Here is a 19,453-nt window from a genome sequence, read left to right as displayed (position 1 = left end):
CGCAGCTCACCGGTAATCCCAGAACCGGATATATTGATTATGAATCTCCTACGTTCGAGAGAAGACTCGGCTCGTATATAAGGACCCTAGTCAGATTTGATCCAATGAAAGAGCAATGATAAGCCTCCAACTCTGGCGAGTACACCGACTTCTGCGTCACTCGGCTGGGATCAACAAGGTAGTCTCTTCTTACCCCTCTCCGGGGTCAGGGTGTGGACCGGATGTCCTGATGATTGAGTGTCATCATGGATGCACACTGGTCGGCAGACGGCGGGTGCATGCCTGGTTTATGGCATGATATTACCGTGGAGGTGCAGCTGGAGAAGCTGAACGAGTCGAAGAAATTGTGGTGGTGGCACTCTAGCGCGTTCAAGCGAGACTCATCAGTGGACGGAAAATCCCGCTATCACCTCCGCACAATTTCTCCGGATGTACCCACCATCCCCCGGAATTGCTCGATCAAGTAGATGGTGCGGGGAGGAGTTGGGGTCGCTTCTGCCCGCTTGCAACTTTCGTCCGCTACGCCGATGCTCTTTCTTCTCCGTCTGCCCTCAACTCGCCGCCCCCCGACACACTATACCTGCTTGGCTCGGCTGCATGACGCTTATTTAGCTATGCGGATCCCATGTCTTAGTCAGTCTGGGCAACATGGCCCTATATAGCCAGACGACCTCTGGTTGAGATTTCCTGGACTTCTCTTGACTTGAGAGTTCTGAGAGGGAAGGGCCTGTGTCTTGTGTTGCCAGGATTCACCCATCGACTCACAACCCACAAACAGAAAGTCACTCTCAAAATGGGTCTCTTCAAGAACTATCGTATCTATGTCCTCACAGCGGTAGCCTATTCAGGCTCGCTTCTGTTCGGTACGTACTCTCCTGTCTCTATTCAACCTTGCCTTGACTGACCGTCGTGTGTGCCAGGCTTTGACACCGGTGTGATGGGTAGTGTCCTTGCCCTTGACAGCTTCAAGAACGACTTCGGCCTTCCCACCGATTCAACCGGTTTCGCGTCCGCCAAGAACTCACAAGTGTCCTCCAATGTTGTATCGCTGCTGACTGCGGGCTGCTTCTTTGGTGCTATTGCTGCTGCTCCCCTCAATGAGCGTCTGGGGCGTCGCTATTCGCTCATGATTTTTACCTTTATCTTCCTTATTGGAGCAGCCGTTCAGGTTGCCTCTAAGCATGCAATTGGCCAGATCTATGGCGGTCGTGTCATTGCTGGCTTGGGCATTGGAGGAATGTCCAGTATCACACCTGTTTTTGTCAGCGAGAACTGTCCTGCAAGAATTCGTGGTCGGATCTCAGGACTGTTCCAAGAATTCCTGGTCATTGGAAGCACATTCGCTTACTGGCTCGACTATGGCGTTTCTTTGCACATCAAGCCCAGTACCAAGCAATGGCGTGTTCCCGTGGCGGTTCAGCTAATCCCAGGTGGCCTCATGTTGATTGGACTCTTCTTCCTCAAGGAGTCACCGCGCTGGTTAAGCAGCAAGGGCCGTTTTGAGGAAGCGCTAGACTCTCTGGCTTACATTCGCAATGAAGCACCTGACAGTGACGCGGTACAGCAAGAGATGGCTGAGATTAGAGCAGCTGTCGAGGAGGAGGCATCCGCCACCGAAGGACTGAGTTACAAGGAGTTCTTGGTGCCCAGCAACCTCAAGCGCTTTGCTTTTGCCTTCTGCCTCATGTTCTGGCAGCAATGGAGTGGAACCAACTCCATTGGGTACTACAGTTCGCAGATCTTCCAAACTATCGGACTCAGTGCTACGAGTTCCTCTCTTTTTGCTACTGGTATCTATGGGACAGTGAAAGTTGTCGCGACTGCAATCTTCCTATACGTCGGTATCGATAGATGGGGTCGCAAGCCCAGTTTGATTGGTGGTGCTTTCTGGATGGCCAGTATGATGATCATCCTTGGGGCTCTCTTGGTCTCATATCCTCCCGACACGAACGCCAGTGGTGTCTCTAAGCCCTCCATTGCTATGGTCGTTATGATCTACCTTTATGTCATCGGCTACTCCTTTTCGCTGGGTCCGACCTGTTGGGTTGTTGTCAGTGAGGTAAGTTCTCCCCAAGTTTCTGCTGCATCTCAAACAGAGTGGCATAATTAACATGTGAGACTAGATCTTTCCTACACGACTACGTGCATACGGCGTCGGTTTGGCAGCGACCTCACAGTGGCTCTGGAGCTTTGTGGTGACGGAGATCACTCCCAAAGCTGTTCACAGCCTTGGCTGGAGGACTTTCCTCATGTTTGGCATTTTCTGTATTGGCGCGGGTATCTTCGTCATCATCTTCGCCAAGGAGACCAAGGGCCGCAGCCTGGAGGACATGGACATCCTCTTCGGCGCGGTCAACGAGAACGAACGACGCGAGGCGGTGGAGCACACCATGCACAAGCAAGGCGCCACTCACATCGAAGACATGAACGCGGAGACTGTTCGTGTGCGGAACAGCCAAGACAGGGTCTAGCTGGCTAGGTCTTGTGGCTTGATTCCTTCCCCTGAATACGATTATGACTTTACCGCGGGGGCTGGATCCTTACATAGATATTAGAGGCTAGAGAGAGACTTAGAATATCGGGGCTGTTTACATGATCGTGGGCTGGCAGCTTGATAGAGGATACCTACACTTGCAAATCTGAATTATTTCAAGCAATTCCAGCGTTCAAGCGTAGCATTCCATTCCATTAGTAAGGTTTCTTTGCTTTTCCTGATCAGACTGATCCGAGACATCACAGCAGATGATCTCCCCCTGTTTCATACGGGCTCGCAGTAGTCCAAATGAGGTTCACAATAGAAGAAACACTCAGAAAGTACACTTGATACTTGATATGTAATGTTAGAAGCTTTCCTTGCTCGTGTCCATCCAGGTCACAAGTGATTACCCATGTTTCTGCACCAAGCCGTCCTTGCATAGTCTTGGCATCTCAGTGCTGGCGTCGCCGGTGTCAGTTCAGACTCCTTGAGTATGATTTCCGTTCCTTCCCTGACAGGTTCTGGAGAAGAAGGCCGTGCAGCAAAGCCACTCGTTCACTGACTAGTCACTCATGGTACCACCACCTCAGGAGTGCAGGCAGGAGCGGTAGAGACTTCCCTTCGCAGCACGGGGCACTGTACAGTGCATCGATCCCATCCCCCAATTTACATATCATAAATGAGCTGTTCCCTTCTCTCCGTCTCTTCACCATTCCACCTCCAGGATATCGCTTCGAACATAGCGATTCGGCGTCGCGTCGTTTGTGAGGCTTCTCTATCTGCTTTACTTTCTTTACACCTCATCAGCAATCATGCATCTCTGGCACCTCTTGCCTCTCGTGGCTTTTCCTTACGCTTGCCGTATCCTGCTTCCGGAGCACGGCGAACTGTCAGGCAATGGCCGGCCGGAATGCGACCTTCCGTCCCTGATCGACGCGACGGTGGATGACCTGCAAGAGGGCCTGAATAAGAGTTGCTTCACCAGTGTGGAATTGGTCAAGGTGCGTGTGGCCCTCAATTCCCTGGCTTCCCCGAAGTCGGAGGTCGTGGAGGCCTGGTTAACCGGAAATCCTGTTTAGGCGTACACGCTCCGAATGCATGAGGTCAATTCGAAGACGAATGCTGTTTTGGAGGTGAATGATGAGGCACTCAGTATTGCAGCGGCTCTTGACAGTGAGAGAAGCAGAGGGCAAGTTCGTGGGTAAGTCTGGTATCACATGGGGACTTCGAGTTGGGAATTGGGCTGCTAACTCTTGTGGGGTATGGGTGCAGGCCTTTGCATGGGCTGCCGGTCTTGATTAAGGATCTTATCGGAACGGGGGATCAACTCAATAATACAGGTACGGCGGATTGGTCTTGGTGGGCTGGGTGGAGGGACTGATGGCTGACTTCTTTTATAGGCGGGTCTTATGCTCTCCTCGGATCCAAGCTTCCTGCTGAAGCCACAGTGGTGAGTAAGCTCAGAGAGCAGGGGCTCATAATCCTAGGCAAGAGCAGCGTGTCGGAATGGGCCAATTTTCGCTCCTTCAATTCGTCCAACGGGTGGAATGCCAGGCGAGGTCAGACGTATGCGGCCTACTACCCTGGGCAGGATCCGAGTGGAAGTTCGAGTGGGAGCGCTGTTGCGACTGACCTGGGGTTGGTCACTTTTGCTCTGGGTACAGAGGTAAGCTGGCGACTATCGACATAATGATTTGATATGAGCTAATTGCCTTTCGTTCTGACAGACTAGTGGCAGCATTCTGCTTCCCGCCGAGAAGAGCAATGTCGTCGGTATCAAGCCCACTGTCGGTCTCACATCGCGACACATGGTCATCCCCATCAGTGAGCGCCAGGATACCGTTGGGCCCCTGGCCAAGACAGTCAAGGATGCTGCCATGCTGTTGCAAGCTATTGCCGGTGCAGATTCCATGGACAACTATACGCTTGCCTCACCCTTTGGCAACTACTTGCCCAATTATGTGGATGCCTGCAAATTTTCCGGGCTGCAGGGGAAGCGCATCGGTGTTCCACGAAATGTCATCGCTTATTTTGAGCAGTCCGATGCCTCCATGATCCCGGTCTTCGAAGAGACAGTCTCCATCATTGCGGGTGCTGGTGCGGCTGTCATCGATGAGACAAATTACACAGCGTACAGCGACTTCTCCACCAGCTCTATCCCAGCTTTGGTAGTGGCCGCTGATTTCACCTCAAATATTGCCACCTACCTGTCAAGTCTGACCGTAAACCCCAACGAGCTCCACAGCGTTGCAGACATTCGCCATTATACTCAGCAGAGTCCACCCGAGGAATATCCATCTCGTGACACGGGGATCTGGGATCAAGTTATTGCGGCGGGCTTGAACAACACCTCTCCAGGGTTCTGGTCATTGTATCAAGATAACTTGCAATTTGGCGATGAAGGGGGATTGTTGGGAGCACTGAGACGGCATGAGCTCGATGCTGTCATCTTGCCCACTCACCTGGCCTCTGATATCCCTGCCATAATTGGGACGCCGGTGATCACCGTGCCGATGGGGGCATTTCCGAACGGAACACCGGTCCGAGCAAATGCGCGTGGAGATCTGATCGAGCAGGCGCCTGGGATCCCTCTTGGCGTCAGTTTCCTGGGACCCAAGTGGAGTGAAGAGGCGTTGATAGGTATGGCATATGCATTTGAGCAGCGGACGCTGGTTCGCGACCGACTCGAACGGTACATTGAGCCGCTCTTTTGAGCCAGTGAAGAATGTCTATTTCTCATAGTAATCTGCCAGCCTGTCAATATGAGCACCGCCCTTTTCGAAAAATGCTTAGCTTTGATTCATTAATGTAATGGGTTGCACGGCTGGGTAATTTAGGTATCTGGCGATGGCAATCGATAGCGATATTGCGAGCCATTCTGATGATGTTCTGCTCAGGCAGCTTAACAATAGCCTAGTGCATGAGCATTGGGCTATAATGCTGGAGCACGCATGTTGAAGGCCATAAGCAGCGAATTTTCAAGATCTGGTGTTATGTTTAGCCTACGATGCATAGTCAACACCTGGGTGGGTAACTAGACGCCTCGGGCAAGGGTGAGAATTGTAAGCTCGACGAGAAGCGATCGACGCGATAAACAGGCTTGACGATGTTCCCCATATGGCAAATATCGTAGTGATGTAGCTAGTGCTGAATATCCCAGGCTTTTAATACATAATTCCAGGATCATCCTCCCAACCACAACATCGGTAAAGAGCAATATGGTTAAATAATGCTGCCTCAGGCATACTACATTATTCTGCCACGGGGAGCTACGGGCGGTCAGGAAATGAACAGTTTTCCCGCCGAGTTTTGGCCGGCTGTTTTAACCACTTTTCTGCCAGGTACCGGTTTGGGGCGGTCAGGAATTGAACAGTTTCCTCGCCGAGTTTTGGCCGGCTGTTTTGACCACTTTTCTGTCATTTTGGGGCGGTCAGGAATAGAACAGTTTTCACGGACAGTTTTCACGCCGAGAGTCTTCTCCGGCTGGTTTTCTTTTCTGCCGGCTTAGGGCGGTCAGGGATTGAACAGTTTTCCCGCCGAGTTTTGGCCGGCTGTTTTAACCGCTTTTCTGCCGTTTTGGGGCGGTCAGGAATTGAACAGTTTCCACCCACCGAGTCTCGTCCGTGGTTCTCCAGCTCTGGCCGACCGAGCCGCTACCACCTAATCTGGCTTAGCCCGGATGGCTGATAAGATCAAGCAAGTCTGCGCCGCGGGCTGGGTGCCTCGGCTGCACAGCAATCCATAACCTCGATAGCCCCTCCTGCAATCGAGATCACTTGATGGAGGATCTCGAACAGACCTGCGCATCGCTGCGCGCGCAAATTGCTGCCACAGAGGCGCAGCTTGCCGGTCTGAAACGCGAGCTTCAGGTCGCAGAGCAAGCTGCACTCAACTCACAGAGTCAGCATACTGACACGGAGGAGAGTCGATGGCCACTTCTCGCTGAGGAGTACCGGCGTTATGGGAGGCAGATGATTGTGCCGCAGCTGGGAGTACAGGGTATGTGTAGTCTCTTTTTCTCTCCACTCTTTCCCTTCAAGTTTACTCTACGATGTTCGATCTGAAATGTTGGAGATGCATGTGGCTGACCTGGGGGCGTTGCGCGACAGGTCAATTGAGACTCCGATCGGCGAAAGTCCTGATTGTCGGCGCAGGTGGACTGGGATGCCCGGCTGCGATGTATCTTGCTGGAGCTGGCGTGGGGACACTAGGATTGGTGGACGGGGACACCGTTGAATCGTCAAACTTGCACCGCCAGGTTCTGCATCGCAGCCGAAACGTGGGGAAGATGAAGGTGGACAGCGCGATTGAGTATCTCCAGGAGTGAGCTTCGCCCGTCTAATCTTTCTGCCACGAACTTGATTACACAACGGTTGACTGACCCATGATGTTTTGCTTTTTGTTAGATTGAACCCTCATCCCACTTACATCGCCCATCGAGCGCATCTAGCACCCGACGCTGCAGCGGATATCTTCAAAGACTACGATATCGTACTAGATTGTACGGATAACCCCGCAACTCGGTACCTAATTTCCGATACGGCCGTGCTGCTGGGCAAGCCGTTGGTTTCAGCATCCGCCCTGAGGACGGAAGGACAACTGATGGTACTGAACAACCCGCCTCGACCTGCGGGCGACGAAACCGGCGGACCGTGCTATCGCTGCGTGTTTCCCCGACCCCCACCAGCAAACACGGTCACCAGCTGCGCGGATGGAGGCATCCTGGGACCCGTGGTTGGGACGATGGGCGTCCTGCAGGCTCTGGAAGCCATCAAGGTGATTACGGCCGACGACACGCAGCCCCCCAGCCCTCCGTCGCTGCATATCTTCTCCGCGTACTCTACGCCTTTGTTTCGGTCGATCAAGCTGCGCTCCCGCCGCGCCAACTGCGCGGTATGCTCTGCAGAGTCGACTGTAAACCTGGATACGGTGCGTTCCGGCTCCACGGATTATGTCTTCTTCTGCGGCAGTGCCGATCCGGAGATGCTGCTCGCGCCGGAGGAACGGGTTTCGCCGCTGGAGTACCGGGAGCTGCACCCTCAGTCGTCGGCTGCGGAAGAGAGCAGGCAGCCGACGATGATCGACGTGCGGGAGAAGGTGCAGTTCGACATCTGCAATCTCGAGAACAGTATCAATATCCCGATCTCCACGATCCTGGCATCTTCTGCTAGCAAGGGTGATGACGCTGCTGCCCAGCTTCCAGCGTGGGTGCCGGCGGAGCTTGCTGCTGCGGACTCGACGGACCCGATCTACGTGGTGTGTCGCATGGGCAACGATTCCCAGATTGTAGTGAAGAAACTGAAGGAGCTGGGACTGGATCGTGAAGGGCGACGCAAGGTTGTCGATATCCGGGGAGGCTTCCGCTCGTGGAGGGAACAGCTGGACCCTGAGTGGCCTGAGTATTAGACTGGTTCTGCGTCTCGATGGAGGGGCCTCCCTTCTATCTTTCTAGAGATTTGTTTACCCCGAGCATCTAATGATTTTTTTGGCCTTCACAAGAAGCATCCATGATTAGACTGCATGTTATGGTTCGGATATACTCGCGGCTGAAAAGTGCGCATTACTACAAACAAAAGAATCTCCAAGATCGGATCAATCGAGTCATACAGAGCTCAATTCCAGCAACTTTCCTCAAATTCGAGATTCTTCTATGAATCGGTATGATGCCTTCGTATGCTCGTCAGCCACCTGCGCTGTTAGGGCTGCTGACGGGTCATAGCGGGCGGGCTTAAGCGCAGCGACGGATTTTACTAGCCCGTGGCTGACGAGAGCCATGACTATACAACCGAGCATCAATAGCATCATCCACTTTCCGGCAGATAAATAGCACTTTCCCTCGACGCTTGTCCTCAATTCCAATTCCATCTCAGAGCAAGCCAACAAACCAACAAACCAACAAACCAACAAGACAATTAGCCAAAAGAAAAACACATCCACACTCACAATGGACGGACCCAACACCAAGCCATACCACATCCCCACCGACGCCGTCTGGTTCAGTCAGTGCCCATCCCCTCCCTTCCCATGCGATACAAAAACCACAAAAAAACTAACAATCCCCAAAAGTCACCGGCTGCTCCTCAGGCATTGGCCAAGCCCTCGTCCACTACATCACAACCCACCACCCAACCCACCGCGTGGTCGCAACAGCCCGCAACCCAGCCAGCCTATCCTTCCCAACCACCAACGCCAACATCCTCCCGCTAGCCCTCGACGTGACCTCCGAAACCTCCATCGACGCCGCCCTCCAGAAGACCCTCACCCACTTCCACCGCATCGACATCCTGGTCAACAACGCCGGCTACACGCTGGTGGGCGACACCGAAGCCGCCTCCGACGCCGAGGCGCGCGCCCTCCTGGACACCAACTTCTGGGGCGTGGTGGACCTCACCAAGCGCATGCTGCGGATCATGCGCGAGGAGAACTCCAGAAGTGGTGCGCCGCAAGGCGGCGTGATCCTGAACGTCAGCTCCATGGGCGGGTTCATCGGGTTCCCGGGGAGTGCGTTCTACCACGCCAGCAAGTTCGCGGTGGAAGGGTTCACCGAGGCGGTAGCGAGGGAATTGCCGGTGGAGTGGAATAGTGAGTTTCCCCGGTTTTCAAAGCCTCAATCTCCCATTTTTCCATGGTGGTGTTCCGTCCGCCCTGCGCAACGCCAGCTAATCTTGTGTGTTCCCAACAAGTCCACCTCAGCAACATCGAACCCGGCGGCGTGAAGACCAACTACGCCACGACCAGCCTCAAGACCATGGTCAACGGGCGCCATCCGGCGTACGACCATCCAGGGTATCCGGCGAATGCGCTGTTGGCGTACATGGGCCAAGAAGAAAACCGGCGGGCGTGGGCGGAGCCCCAGGCGATTGTGCGGGCGATGGTCGAGATTGTGAGTCGTGGAAGGAGGATTCCCATCCGCGTGCCCCTCGGTGCGGATGCGTTTGGGATGATTTCGATGGAGTTGGAGAGTATTAAGAAGGATTTGGAGGAGGTGAGGGAGGTGAGTTTGGGGGTGGGGGAGACGGAGCAGTTGGATTCGATCGGGTTTTTGCAGAGGGAGTAGTTCGGGTCTACTGGGGGGGGTTGTGGTTGGGAGATGGGCTTTGTGTATGTATGTATGGTCTTGGTGCTTAGGTCGGAGAATGGATCGATCTCATCTTCTTGGTGCTTTATTCGTGCGGTGTTTTGTAGTATAGGCATAGCAAGATAAATTAAGTGTACTGTCTCGATTAGCTGTACGATGCTGTAGATCTTGAGGCTGTAAATGCTGAGGGTGGGACAATCTCCACAGGACGGAAGGTGAAGACCAGAAAGAAGCCTGAAGGCGCAGCAATCCATCTAGGGTTAGTGAATAGCACCGAGAACAATCAATTTTACCAATGGTGTGAATAGCTTTCCACTTCCTGGTATATCCGCATCGGAGTGACTGCGCCTCGATTGCTCGACTAGCCAATCCACTTGAATCTACTTAGATCTCTGTGTGAATACCTATTGCAGCAGTCTATGCCTGTAAACGTAACAAGTGTATTCTCCATCCCACCCTCACGCCCGCGCTCAACGCAGTCTTGACGATGAATATACCGTGTCCAAGAAATCAAGCATCAATCATCTCCCTTGGCTCGAGTTCGAGATCTCATTCGACCACAGCATCACGCTGACCCAGATGAGCCACCGTACTATCAGCCTAGGATCAGTCGTATTCCAATCGATCACCATGTCCTCCACCCCCGAGTCATTGGGGAGCCTCTAATCCTAGAGTTCGAGCGTGTTCTAGGACGGGTGGCAGTGCCACCAGAACAGAATTTCGAGCTCACAAGAAAAGTTTTCCTGGAGCTAGCTGCTCATGTTTTCTAACTGTGCAGGTGCAGAACAGTCTACCTAGAACTGTCTAGTCTATAAATTGCTTGCGGTATTCTCAAGTGTCCTATCCTCTGGGCACATACACACACCATGGGAGATCCAGACCCGTTGGTCAGACCAAGGCGCTGAATCGATCTTCTATACGTCACTCCAAATCGCATGAAGCAACCACATGCACGCACGCTCATAAGAAGGGTGTCCTCGACAGGACATGACAGTCTGCCTTCGTTATCTGCAGAACTTAGAAGCGAAAGTAAGAACTGAGCCCTTCCCCTTCCTCTTCTGCGTTTTGTGTGCAGCGTCAGCCCTAAGGCATCCAATCCACTAACAAAGCAAAACCAGTCCGCAGGCCACAATCTAATCCTTCCCTCTGCCTCTTCTCCCCCTCTCAAGAGAAGATCCGTCACGAGAAACATGACCGACTCCGTTTCTGCCCCTTTGCAAAGCCTTCTCAGCAAGGTAGATATCAACACTATCAGTACTACAACTACGGCTACTACTATTGCCACCACCACCACCACCAGCACGTGCTCTGTACCCTAAAGCCACTCTCGTCCCTCTTTCGGCGCTCGTGGAGTCGAGAGAGCGGGAGTAGGGGGGCACTACCGCCATTCGCCATTCTCGGTGAATGAGAAGGGGCTTGGCGTGCCCATGCGGCGGTGTGGCTTTGCCTTAGCTGGTTGAGGTTAAGGAAAGGGGATGATGTGATGAGGAGGAAGAGAAGGTGGCCACAATGGTGGTTGAGAAGGATGTGGATATGGTGATTATCAGGAGGAGCATAAGAAGAAAGAGAAGTAGAGAAAGGAGAGGGAGGCGGGTGTCCTTCTTTGGGCGATTGCTCTTTGGTGCGAATACAATTCTAGGCATCGTGCTGTAATTGTTTCTTGTCGTGCTCTGGTGTTGTAAGTCTTTGTAAGTTCAGGCGATACTCTACCGACGTTGGATTTGTTGTTCTTACTATGTCATCTTATATGGATGTGTCTTGCTTCGCATCTGGAATGAATGGTTGCTTCTTTTTCATTGTTGTGATGTCGACAGCCTAGGGCCAGGACTCGTAGCATGGAGAACAAGAAGAACAATGTCATTAGTATAGCATTAGCAAAAGTAGCAACATGAGCTACTTGAACCCACCACCAGAGCTCACTGTCTGACAAGGACCCCAACCATCCAACACAATGACCCAAGTACACCGTGTAACCTCGAACCAACCTAACCTTCTATCATTTCCAACAAGCCCTTCGGAGTACAAACCTACTGGGAAACACTCTCAGAATCTACCTCGCGAAGCAACTGCACAGCCCGCCTAGAGCCACCACGCCCAGCAGGACCCTCCACAAAGCCTGCAGCCCATCCATGTACATCCCGCGCAGCACCGCCATCTCGCCCTCATTTCCATTCTTGCCCCCACTATCACCCATCATCATCAGCAACATCATCATCATCATCGACGAACCACCATCATCTCCTTGGGTCACCTTCCCTCCCAGCCCCAGGATATCCACTCCCTTTTGGTCGCCCATCTCCCGCACCACCTGACCCAGAACGATGGTCCCGCTCACCGTCACCGCGATACACATGCCCCACGTCCGCAGGATGGAGTACAGCAGCATACCTCCCTTGGAGACCTCGGTCTGCGGCTCCCCGGCGTTGCTGGTGCTGGTGCTGTCGGATTTCCAGCGTCCGGAGGGGCTGTGAGATCGTGGTCGGTGTTGAAGGCAACGATGGTATCCAGACATCAAAAGAGCGTGACTGATCCCTGTAGCCAGGAAAATAAAGACCCAGGCTTGGGGCGGGGTGTGCATGTCGAGGGTGATGAACGCACACGAGGCTAGGAGGCCGATGGCCCAGCCGGCGCGGATGATCCAGCGGAGGGTGCGGGGGCGGTGCAACCAAGACCATCTGGAGACTAAGAGGAGGGCGGGTAAGGATGGAGCGGTGACGGTGAGGAGGCTGAGGCCCGATAGGGTCGGGGTGAGGCGTTGGATTAGGATCAGGTACATCGGGAGGTTGAGCAGGTGGGAGAGGAGCTGGGGTTGTATGTGTATTAGCTTCACTGGTGCATGGTAATGGGGACTTGGGGGCACGCACCGAGAACCCATGAAGGAAGCTACTGAGGTACATCATCGCTCGAGGCAGACACTGAATATCTGCTGCGATGAAGATCGATCGCGTCGCCCAGATGCTCTCATAGAGGCCAACCAGCAGAACCACGCCGGCTCCGAGGCAAAGAGGCACGAGGACCCGCCAGCTCGACCAGGGGTAGAAAGTGCCGCCCAGGCTTAGACCGATGAGCAGGCAACCCATCCCCACGAGGCTGAGAACGACGCTCAGCCAGCACATGCTGCGGAGTTTGCGCATGGAGATGCTGCGCCGGCCACGCAGGTCCACGGCAAATGGAATTATGAGGAGCCCCAGTGCGCAGAACGCAAAGCTGGCGTAGAATGCCCATATCCTGGAGGTATAGTCGCCGAACAGTCCTCCGAGAACCAGGCCAAGCATGCTTCCGATGACACGAGCCCGAAAGAGATACCCGGAGTAGTGGGCCAGGTACATGTCGGGGATAATGTCAGCCATAACCAAGATCGAATATGCCATCACGGCTCCTCCTCCAATCCCTTGCACAAATCGCCCGGCGATGAGGCTGGCTAGGTTCATCGAGCCGCTGCAGACGCCCGTCCCGGCTGTCGCGAGCACCACAGCGGAAAGGACAATAGGACCAGCGCCAATCAGGTCCGTGAGCATGGCAAAGACCGCCTGGCCCGTGGCGCTGGCGATGAGATACGAGGCCTCAATCCAGAGGATCCCGCCCAGTGCTCGCTCGAGCGTACTCGATAGGCTCTAGGGAAACGATTTAGTCAACGCAAAGCATACTGTCGTCCATACGTACTGGTATCAGGGGTATCACGACAGTCACGTTCAGAGCGTCCATTGTGACCAGCAAACAGGCGGATATGATCATCAGCCATTCCTTGACGTCCGGCTTCCATTTTGCCCGCTCGATATTGGCTTCGAGATTATTGTCATGGTGGCTTGCCGGGGCGTCGATGTTCTCAACTAGGTTTTGGACGCATCGGCCGCTGAACAGCTGCACGTCGCAGCCATTTTTATCATGGCTAGAGTCAACATATTCCAAGCCCATTGTCGGTCGGTGCTCAGAGTCTTTTGAACCTCCGTGATTCAACTAGAGCTCATAAGGCAGCCGAGTGCGACACGGAAAAAGACGTCGAGCACATAGGACGACAGAGTATCCCATCATCGTGGATAGAGGGGAAGTTCGTTGCATCATCATCTAACAGAAGACTAATGCAAATCAGTCAATCATTCAGAATTCTATTGCCTTGATGGGTCCGACTATATCAGTCAATACATACTAGCATACTCCAGTATGCAAGGGGGCAGCACAGAGCCGCGAGGAGCTGATACGTAACGCGTGCTGTTGTTGTTAGCCCCCTAGTTTCGCTCCTGCATGAGAAGCGGTCATCGTGCAGTTCTAGCCATTACTTAGACGCAAAAGAAATGATATTGGGGCGATTCGCTCGAAAAGGGCATTCCGATCACCCAGGTAGTCGAGAAGTTCCGCATCTGGATAGCTTGGCTTTCCCTTGTAGTATTGGTATGCAGGCACAGGTCACATTGATTATCACCTCGGAACCAAGAAGCCAAGAAATAGGCGGCAGCACATTCACACATGGAAGGGAGGGTGTCTAATGATACTTGGGGAGCACATATCCCCCTATGTCTTGGAAAAATTGCATCGCGGTGGTCATAAAATTCGCAACATCCTCCCCAAGCCATGGCGCGAGCATTCTTGTCCTGGTGGATTCCATCTCACGAAGATAATTCCCGGCAACCTGTCAGAATGAACCTTAGTCCCGGCAAAGCCTCCAGAAAGAACGTAAGAGCTCAGAAGCGCACTCACTAGAACACAGGACCCTTTTCGACTTGAATCCATTGCAACCTGCCCAATCACGTCTGCCACACGCTGGGGTGTGTTAGCTTCCAGACCTGCTTCGAGCCATTGCTCTGAGAATCCGGCTGTGATTCGTGTCGGGGTGAAAAATGGAGCAACGGCGTTTATGCGGATGCCGTACTGCTGCGCAGTGGTCTGAGAGGCACGAAGCAACCCCACGATTCCATGTTTAGAAGCGACATATGCCGCTACGCCAGTGCCTCCAAAATACCCAGAGGTAGATGCTAAAAGCACCATAGATACAGATGGGTGATGTTTGTTCCTCATGTGGTGCATCGCTAGTCTGAGAGCTGTCGTTCGTCAGTAGGGAATGACGTGATGCGGGGATCTCAGTGACCTACTGTTCAGGGTTCCTTTCAGATTGATATCAATCACTCGAAAGCCTTCAGTGGACTCTATGAGATCGCCATTCTCGTCAACATTGTCGAGATCCAGTACTGGATGTGACTCCATCACCCCCGCGTTGGCGATGACAATGTTGACCTCTCCGAAAATGCGGACGGTCTCGTGGAAGAGCGTTTTCATCTGCTCCCAGTCAAGGACATCGGCAGCAACAAAAGCTGCTTTCTCGGGCCAAGAAAATGTCTGGATAAGTGCTGCGGCTGTCCCTTCGAGAGATGCCAGATCGGAAAGGATGACATTTGCACCATGATGGTTAAAGAGTGTCGCGGTAGCGGCTCCTATCCCGTTTGCTGCTCCAGTTACAATGACTGTCTGGCCGTCTGCCTGAGATAGCAAGGCTGGCTCGATCTTGAATTCCTGCATACCGGTCCTTGATGGTAATGTGTTGCGGCTCGGATGAGGTTGGAGGAGGGCTGGAGCGTAACTGCGGGGTTGTCAGGAAATAAGCAGCCATCGCCGGTTGAGCCGCTCCCTGCTGATCTTCAATAGCCTGCCTCATACCGTATAATATCTCGCACGAGCCAAAACTATTATGTACTAATTGAAATTGACTCTAGTGGGAGAAAAACTTGATTATATACACCGAAAGCCTGAAATCAATCGAGTTTGTCCAGATCCGAGACTCTTGACACCTCAGCTGAGGATTTGGCGCTGTGCGCAGTGCTAATGGCATGGAAAGAGAAGTCCAATTCTCCTACCAATGCTTTCACATCCCTACTTTGATTAGCATGATACAATAGTGAATCAAATGGTCTACTCACTTCATCAGTCTTTCCACGTCACCAACAATGCATCTGGTGGAAATCTGCAGCACTGAGAAGGTAGCAAAGCCAGGCTCCGCGATATGTCTCAGGTTCAAGATATCTTTGTCCAGCGCCTCAAGTCTCTTGGAAAAGCTGTACGGACGGGGAGTCTTGAGATATGGCGGCAGAGGCTGTTGATTTGTGATGCTAGCTGAGAGGAGACAGAGAACGGACGTTACCTCGTGCGTCGTCACTCGAGCGCTGGCTACCAGTCTCCTGAAGTCATGAAGCCAAGCTGAGTCTGATTCATCATCATGCCCAAGTTGCAAGAGGGTGTCCGACGCGTATCCCAGAAGACTCAGATAGCTGACGATGCTGTATACATAGTCAGAAGGGTCGACACCCGCATCAGAAGCAGGCTAACGTACCTGTCAATGCATGTTATGATTGAATCATAACGCTTCTTGGGAAATCTTCCACCGATTGGGACTTCCCATTTCAAGAAGCCGGAGTAAGTCCGCAAACTGTTCAGCATGAGCATCTGCTTCGAAAACACCTTGTTGCGGGCCTTGAGCAGTCGCCGCCCTGAGGAGGTTTTGATCGCCAGATCACCCTCGTCACCTCGCATCCGGGCGGACACGGTCTCGTGGATGACAGAGTAGTAATTTGCTAAAAGATACAAAGATGCCCCCAGACTTTGGCGAAGAGCAGAATGTTCCGAGATCGGATAAGGGAAGAATGTCCAGAAGAAAGCAACGGCAATACCCCCAGCCACTGTTGCAAGTCTATATGGTGCTAGCAGATAGATGGGATAGTACTGCTGTCCATTGGAGGTGGCCACTGCCTCTCCGATCTTGCGAACCTCCAGCTCGTACCCCACTATCATGGAAGTAGAAATGATGGTAATGATGCCAATGATGCGGAAGCGGAATTGCTTGATTGGTACATAGAAGACGCAGGTTAGGAAGATGAACAGGAAGACGATAATTCCTGGAGTCTTCTTGCCGGGGATATACCAAGCCAGTAAGCTAAGCACCATAGCCATGACTGTGCCCAGAATACGGAGAACAAAGCCGAAGATGCTCTGACCCGAGGTAGGCGACATACTCAGATTGACCATGATCATGGCCCATACAAACCTCTGCTTCACGAAGAAGCTTTGAGTGTCATGAAGAAATGCGACCACAGCCACAGTCATCGTGGCACAAGCTACGCGGAAGCCATAGGCAGACTCAGGTGAGCGGAGGGCGGAGGGAATCCGTCGAAGCTTGTCTCCAAATCTTTGCAGTTCATTCTCCGGGGGTAAGTGTTCGGGGTCTTTTCGATGTTTGTATGCTTCGCCCAGCTGAAGAATATTATTCTGCGAGCTGATGTCTCCACCAAGATTATCATCTTCGTGGGTATCTTCCGCTTTGAAGGCGCTTACGACCCACTTTAACAGGCGCTTAGATCCTGGTATGATGAGCCGTTTTCTTGACAGTTTTCCGCTCGCACGTTTCTCGTCGGCAAAGTGGATGAAATCCTGAATGACATGACCGGTGGAGCTGAGAAGTTGTTCCATCTATACAAGTCAGCAAATCGCGTGGAACACCAGATAGCACAATGCCCCACGTACGTAAAGAATTAAATACAGCTGTCGTCTGCTCCGATCTCGTCCAACGCCTGAACTATCAGAAGGTATATCATCGATATCGAGGTGAACGGAAGAAGGGTGCTCAAAAAAGTCCGGGGGGAGGGTGATCCCTTTTTCTTCACCCCAGGCCCGCAAAGCGATGCGCTTGGCCGCCTTGAAATCGCTTAGCTTCTTTGCATAGAGGGCAGCAAAGGCTTTTTCGCCAGGTTTTGGGCTTGCGTTCGCTTCCACATCTTCCGATTCTTTCGATGTAGTTGATGCTTTGGGCGGTTTACTGAACTCGAGAATGTACGACACATGCTGAAGGCCTTCATCAATGGTATCGATCATAGACCGGAACGGATCATGCACAGCCCGCATGATATCGTTCCATTCCTGCACAACGCGACAGCGTATATCCTCTGGAGCGCCAGGATCGATCGGCTGGTTCCACTTGTTGTAATCAGATAGACGCTGGAAGATGTCGACCACAAAGCTTAACCCCACAACAGGAATCATAGCATGGCGCAGCTGCCTGAAAATTGCTTGAAGATCGTCCGGACCAAGTTTGCCGATGGCGAATTCACGCTTTGCAAATGTCAGGTCTCCGTGGATCTTAGCATGGAGATCTGTGAGTTTCTGGCAAGCCGATCGAATAGCCGCTGCCTCTGGGCTGTAAACCTTGCCGCTCTCGGTCATCTTTTCCACTCGAGAGTCGTAGGTCTCGGCCCGCCCAAACATATCCTCGCGCTCTAGGGATTCAAAATACGATGTGTGGGCTCTGAGAGCGCCACGCAAGCCGTCGATATAACCTCCCATTTGTTTGAGAATGATGCCGCGAGTACTCTTGGGCAGAATGAACAGGGACACACCTGTGCAAATGGCTAGCCCTGTCAGACAAGCTTCGAGCAACTTCTTCACCAATGCAATTGCTGCAGTCATGGTTCCTAGACGGGGGGCATAGGTGAACGTGACATTGGCAACAATGGAATAAATGATTACAGGGAATTGAAACTGCTGGAATTTGGCTCTGAAAGTGTGGACCACATAAATCTGGAAGAAAAGCCAGACTCCACTGACTGCTGACGCGGAGGCATTGTACGGGACGGAGGTGGTTGAAGTAGCACTCGATGTCGCCGACGATGTCGCTGAAGATGGCTCTGAGTGTTCTCGGGCCTTGATACAGCAGTACATCATGAGCAATGCGAAAGCGGAGGCCACGCAGACTGCGAGGATGTCCAGCACCATCATCTGAATGAATTTCGCGCGCGGCATAATGGAGAACCCCAGGACAGAGATGATAGCCACTAAATAGCCAACGGTGTTGAATTGACCGGACACGACATCTGATTGATACCTATGGCTTATTAGTTCTGGTGCTTATAGTCATCATAGAGATGCTGGTAGGCAAGCATACATAGCTACGCATATCGTGGGTGGAAGTGCTCCCCTGTTGCGAACAACTGCATTTAGCTTCAACGCACATTATCTGATATACGAGGATTCGGTGGGACATACTTCATCATAAGCAGTAAAGTGGGGATGTCCATATTTAGCTTACCCCAGATTATCTGGGGTAAGCTGAAAATCCTCGTCCATTTTCGCTTCTTGGGGCCATCATTTGTGGCCTGCATTGATGGCGAGGCGGCTGCTTCGGCAGCGTCCGGGGCTACCATGTCTTGGGCTGATCAGTGGTGTCGGTCGCAATGTCTCTCTGTCTCTGTCTCTGCTCAGGATGCATTTCCCGGGGTGTTTTGATAGTCACTCCCTCTATTTTCCCCGGCACACGTGATCTGTCAACCGATGCCGAATCCGGAGACGGGAAAAGAAAGCCTGGAGCTCTGGATTGTGGAGGACGATGATTGAGGGGATAGAACGGACAACTTTAACCTGCAAGGTTAATGAGACAGCACAGGAAATAGATGCAGGGGAGAAGGTTGAAGAAAGTGTAATCGATTTTGTTGAGGCGGGATACGAGAAGGATGACTCGGTGAAGATAGAATTGAGAGGGAAGAAGGATTATTTGGTGGCGATCGGCGCTCCGTTACTTGACTGGGAAGGCACGATACTTTCTCCCATCCGCGGTCACGGCTCGTCAATGGCCGCCTGTCCAGGGACTGTGTATTGATCTTGAGCCTACTGTCTACCAGTACTCCGTATATCTGCAATGACTGCGGGAAATCAACATTTTGTGTCAAACAGGCAGGCTGCAACGTGCAAGAACCCGCCATCCCGTCGGACTATTTCCGACCCACTTGCAGCTTAACCGCATATGATATCATGCACTCACGACAGAGGATAATTGATATTGACACCGGCTGCCTTTCCCATGGCACCACTGCTAAGCCTGCCTAGGGAAGGCGGTAGCACAAGCCCACTAGCCTGATTAGGAAGTG

General features: G+C 52.6%; 7 protein-coding genes across 7 annotated transcripts; 4 read left to right on the top strand and 3 right to left on the bottom strand.

The window, feature by feature from the left end:
* The first annotated feature begins 536 nt into the window (after positions 1 to 536).
* BO72DRAFT_432486 (sugar porter family MFS transporter) lies at positions 537 to 2,635 on the top strand. Its single transcript, XM_040943169.1, has 3 exons — positions 537 to 863; positions 921 to 2,059; positions 2,124 to 2,635. The coding sequence occupies exons 1-3, from the start codon at positions 794 to 796 to the stop codon at positions 2,469 to 2,471; spliced, it is 1,557 nt and encodes a 518-aa protein (XP_040799820.1). The 5' UTR covers positions 537 to 793; the 3' UTR covers positions 2,472 to 2,635.
* Positions 2,636 to 3,384: 749 nt separating this feature from the next.
* BO72DRAFT_407572 (putative amidase) lies at positions 3,385 to 5,195 on the top strand. Its single transcript, XM_040942359.1, has 5 exons — positions 3,385 to 3,477; positions 3,556 to 3,677; positions 3,749 to 3,816; positions 3,877 to 4,142; positions 4,204 to 5,195. Exons 2-5 carry the CDS (start codon positions 3,571 to 3,573, stop codon positions 5,188 to 5,190), a joined length of 1,428 nt encoding a protein of 475 aa, XP_040799819.1. The 5' UTR covers positions 3,385 to 3,477; positions 3,556 to 3,570; the 3' UTR covers positions 5,191 to 5,195.
* Positions 5,196 to 6,255: 1,060 nt separating this feature from the next.
* BO72DRAFT_497829 (HesA/MoeB/ThiF family protein) lies at positions 6,256 to 7,882 on the top strand (the record flags this gene model as incomplete). Its single annotated transcript, XM_040948724.1, has 3 exons — positions 6,256 to 6,475; positions 6,586 to 6,799; positions 6,883 to 7,882. The coding sequence occupies 3 exons, from the start codon at positions 6,256 to 6,258 to the stop codon at positions 7,880 to 7,882; spliced, it is 1,434 nt and encodes a 477-aa protein (XP_040799818.1).
* A 232-nt stretch (positions 7,883 to 8,114) lies between these two features.
* BO72DRAFT_160658 (SDR family oxidoreductase) lies at positions 8,115 to 9,542 on the top strand. The gene is made up of 3 exons (XM_040939310.1): positions 8,115 to 8,475; positions 8,543 to 9,058; positions 9,160 to 9,542. The coding sequence occupies exons 1-3, from the start codon at positions 8,421 to 8,423 to the stop codon at positions 9,531 to 9,533; spliced, it is 945 nt and encodes a 314-aa protein (XP_040799817.1). The 5' UTR covers positions 8,115 to 8,420; the 3' UTR covers positions 9,534 to 9,542.
* Positions 9,543 to 11,604: 2,062 nt separating this feature from the next.
* BO72DRAFT_460200 (MFS general substrate transporter) lies at positions 11,605 to 13,469 on the bottom strand (the record flags this gene model as incomplete). Its single annotated transcript, XM_040946452.1, has 3 exons — positions 11,605 to 12,357; positions 12,419 to 13,168; positions 13,218 to 13,469. 3 exons carry the CDS (start codon positions 13,467 to 13,469, stop codon positions 11,605 to 11,607), a joined length of 1,755 nt encoding a protein of 584 aa, XP_040799816.1.
* Positions 13,470 to 13,787: 318 nt separating this feature from the next.
* BO72DRAFT_160590 (dehydrogenase with different specificitie) lies at positions 13,788 to 15,216 on the bottom strand. The gene is made up of 3 exons (XM_040939308.1): positions 14,642 to 15,216; positions 14,250 to 14,590; positions 13,788 to 14,181 (listed from the first exon to the last, which is right to left on the bottom strand). Exons 1-3 carry the CDS (start codon positions 15,063 to 15,065, stop codon positions 14,035 to 14,037), a joined length of 912 nt encoding a protein of 303 aa, XP_040799815.1. The 5' UTR covers positions 15,066 to 15,216; the 3' UTR covers positions 13,788 to 14,034.
* On the bottom strand, positions 15,182 to 18,844 carry BO72DRAFT_160596 (MFS transporter). Its single transcript, XM_040939309.1, has 6 exons — positions 18,576 to 18,844; positions 18,475 to 18,507; positions 17,061 to 18,414; positions 15,874 to 17,006; positions 15,464 to 15,820; positions 15,182 to 15,416 (listed from the first exon to the last, which is right to left on the bottom strand). Exons 1-6 carry the CDS (start codon positions 18,731 to 18,733, stop codon positions 15,299 to 15,301), a joined length of 3,153 nt encoding a protein of 1,050 aa, XP_040799814.1. The 5' UTR covers positions 18,734 to 18,844; the 3' UTR covers positions 15,182 to 15,298.
* Positions 18,845 to 19,453: the final 609 nt, after the last annotated feature.

The sequence above is a fragment of the Aspergillus fijiensis genome (assembly GCF_003184825.1).
Source record: "Aspergillus fijiensis CBS 313.89 unplaced genomic scaffold BO72scaffold_34, whole genome shotgun sequence".
Lineage (NCBI taxonomy): Eukaryota > Fungi > Ascomycota > Eurotiomycetes > Eurotiales > Aspergillaceae > Aspergillus > Aspergillus fijiensis.
The sequence above is the reverse complement of the archived record's forward strand: the minus strand, read 5'-3'. Positions and strand labels throughout refer to the sequence as shown.

What these genes read in the sequence shown, in the direction of transcription:
- BO72DRAFT_432486 (XM_040943169.1), top strand. Translation starts at nt 794, where the DNA reads ATGGGTCTCTTCAAGAACTATCGTATCTATGTCCTCACAGCGGTAGCC. An exon ending in TTCAGGCTCGCTTCTGTTCG is followed by an intron (nt 864 to 920) that starts GTACGTACTCTC and finishes CGTGTGTGCCAG; the next exon opens with GCTTTGACACCGGTGTGATG. An exon ending in GTTGGGTTGTTGTCAGTGAG is followed by an intron (nt 2,060 to 2,123) that starts GTAAGTTCTCCC and finishes ATGTGAGACTAG; the next exon opens with ATCTTTCCTACACGACTACG.
- BO72DRAFT_160658 (XM_040939310.1), top strand. Translation starts at nt 8,421, where the DNA reads ATGGACGGACCCAACACCAAGCCATACCACATCCCCACCGACGCCGTC. An exon ending in CACCGACGCCGTCTGGTTCA is followed by an intron (nt 8,476 to 8,542) that starts GTCAGTGCCCAT and finishes AATCCCCAAAAG; the next exon opens with TCACCGGCTGCTCCTCAGGC. An exon ending in ATTGCCGGTGGAGTGGAATA is followed by an intron (nt 9,059 to 9,159) that starts GTGAGTTTCCCC and finishes GTTCCCAACAAG; the next exon opens with TCCACCTCAGCAACATCGAA.
- BO72DRAFT_407572 (XM_040942359.1), top strand. Translation starts at nt 3,571, where the DNA reads ATGCATGAGGTCAATTCGAAGACGAATGCTGTTTTGGAGGTGAATGAT. An exon ending in AGCAGAGGGCAAGTTCGTGG is followed by an intron (nt 3,678 to 3,748) that starts GTAAGTCTGGTA and finishes GTATGGGTGCAG; the next exon opens with GCCTTTGCATGGGCTGCCGG. An exon ending in CTTTTGCTCTGGGTACAGAG is followed by an intron (nt 4,143 to 4,203) that starts GTAAGCTGGCGA and finishes TCGTTCTGACAG; the next exon opens with ACTAGTGGCAGCATTCTGCT.
- BO72DRAFT_160590 (XM_040939308.1), bottom strand. Translation starts at nt 15,065, where the DNA reads ATGCAGGAATTCAAGATCGAGCCAGCCTTGCTATCTCAGGCAGACGGC. An exon ending in TCTGAAAGGAACCCTGAACA is followed by an intron (nt 14,591 to 14,641) that starts GTAGGTCACTGA and finishes GACGAACGACAG; the next exon opens with CTCTCAGACTAGCGATGCAC. An exon ending in GAAAAGGGTCCTGTGTTCTA is followed by an intron (nt 14,182 to 14,249) that starts GTGAGTGCGCTT and finishes TCATTCTGACAG; the next exon opens with GTTGCCGGGAATTATCTTCG.
- BO72DRAFT_160596 (XM_040939309.1), bottom strand. Translation starts at nt 18,733, where the DNA reads ATGGTAGCCCCGGACGCTGCCGAAGCAGCCGCCTCGCCATCAATGCAG. An exon ending in CCCACGATATGCGTAGCTAT is followed by an intron (nt 18,415 to 18,474) that starts GTATGCTTGCCT and finishes AATAAGCCATAG; the next exon opens with GTATCAATCAGATGTCGTGT. An exon ending in GACGTGGAAAGACTGATGAA is followed by an intron (nt 15,417 to 15,463) that starts GTGAGTAGACCA and finishes TAATCAAAGTAG; the next exon opens with GGATGTGAAAGCATTGGTAG.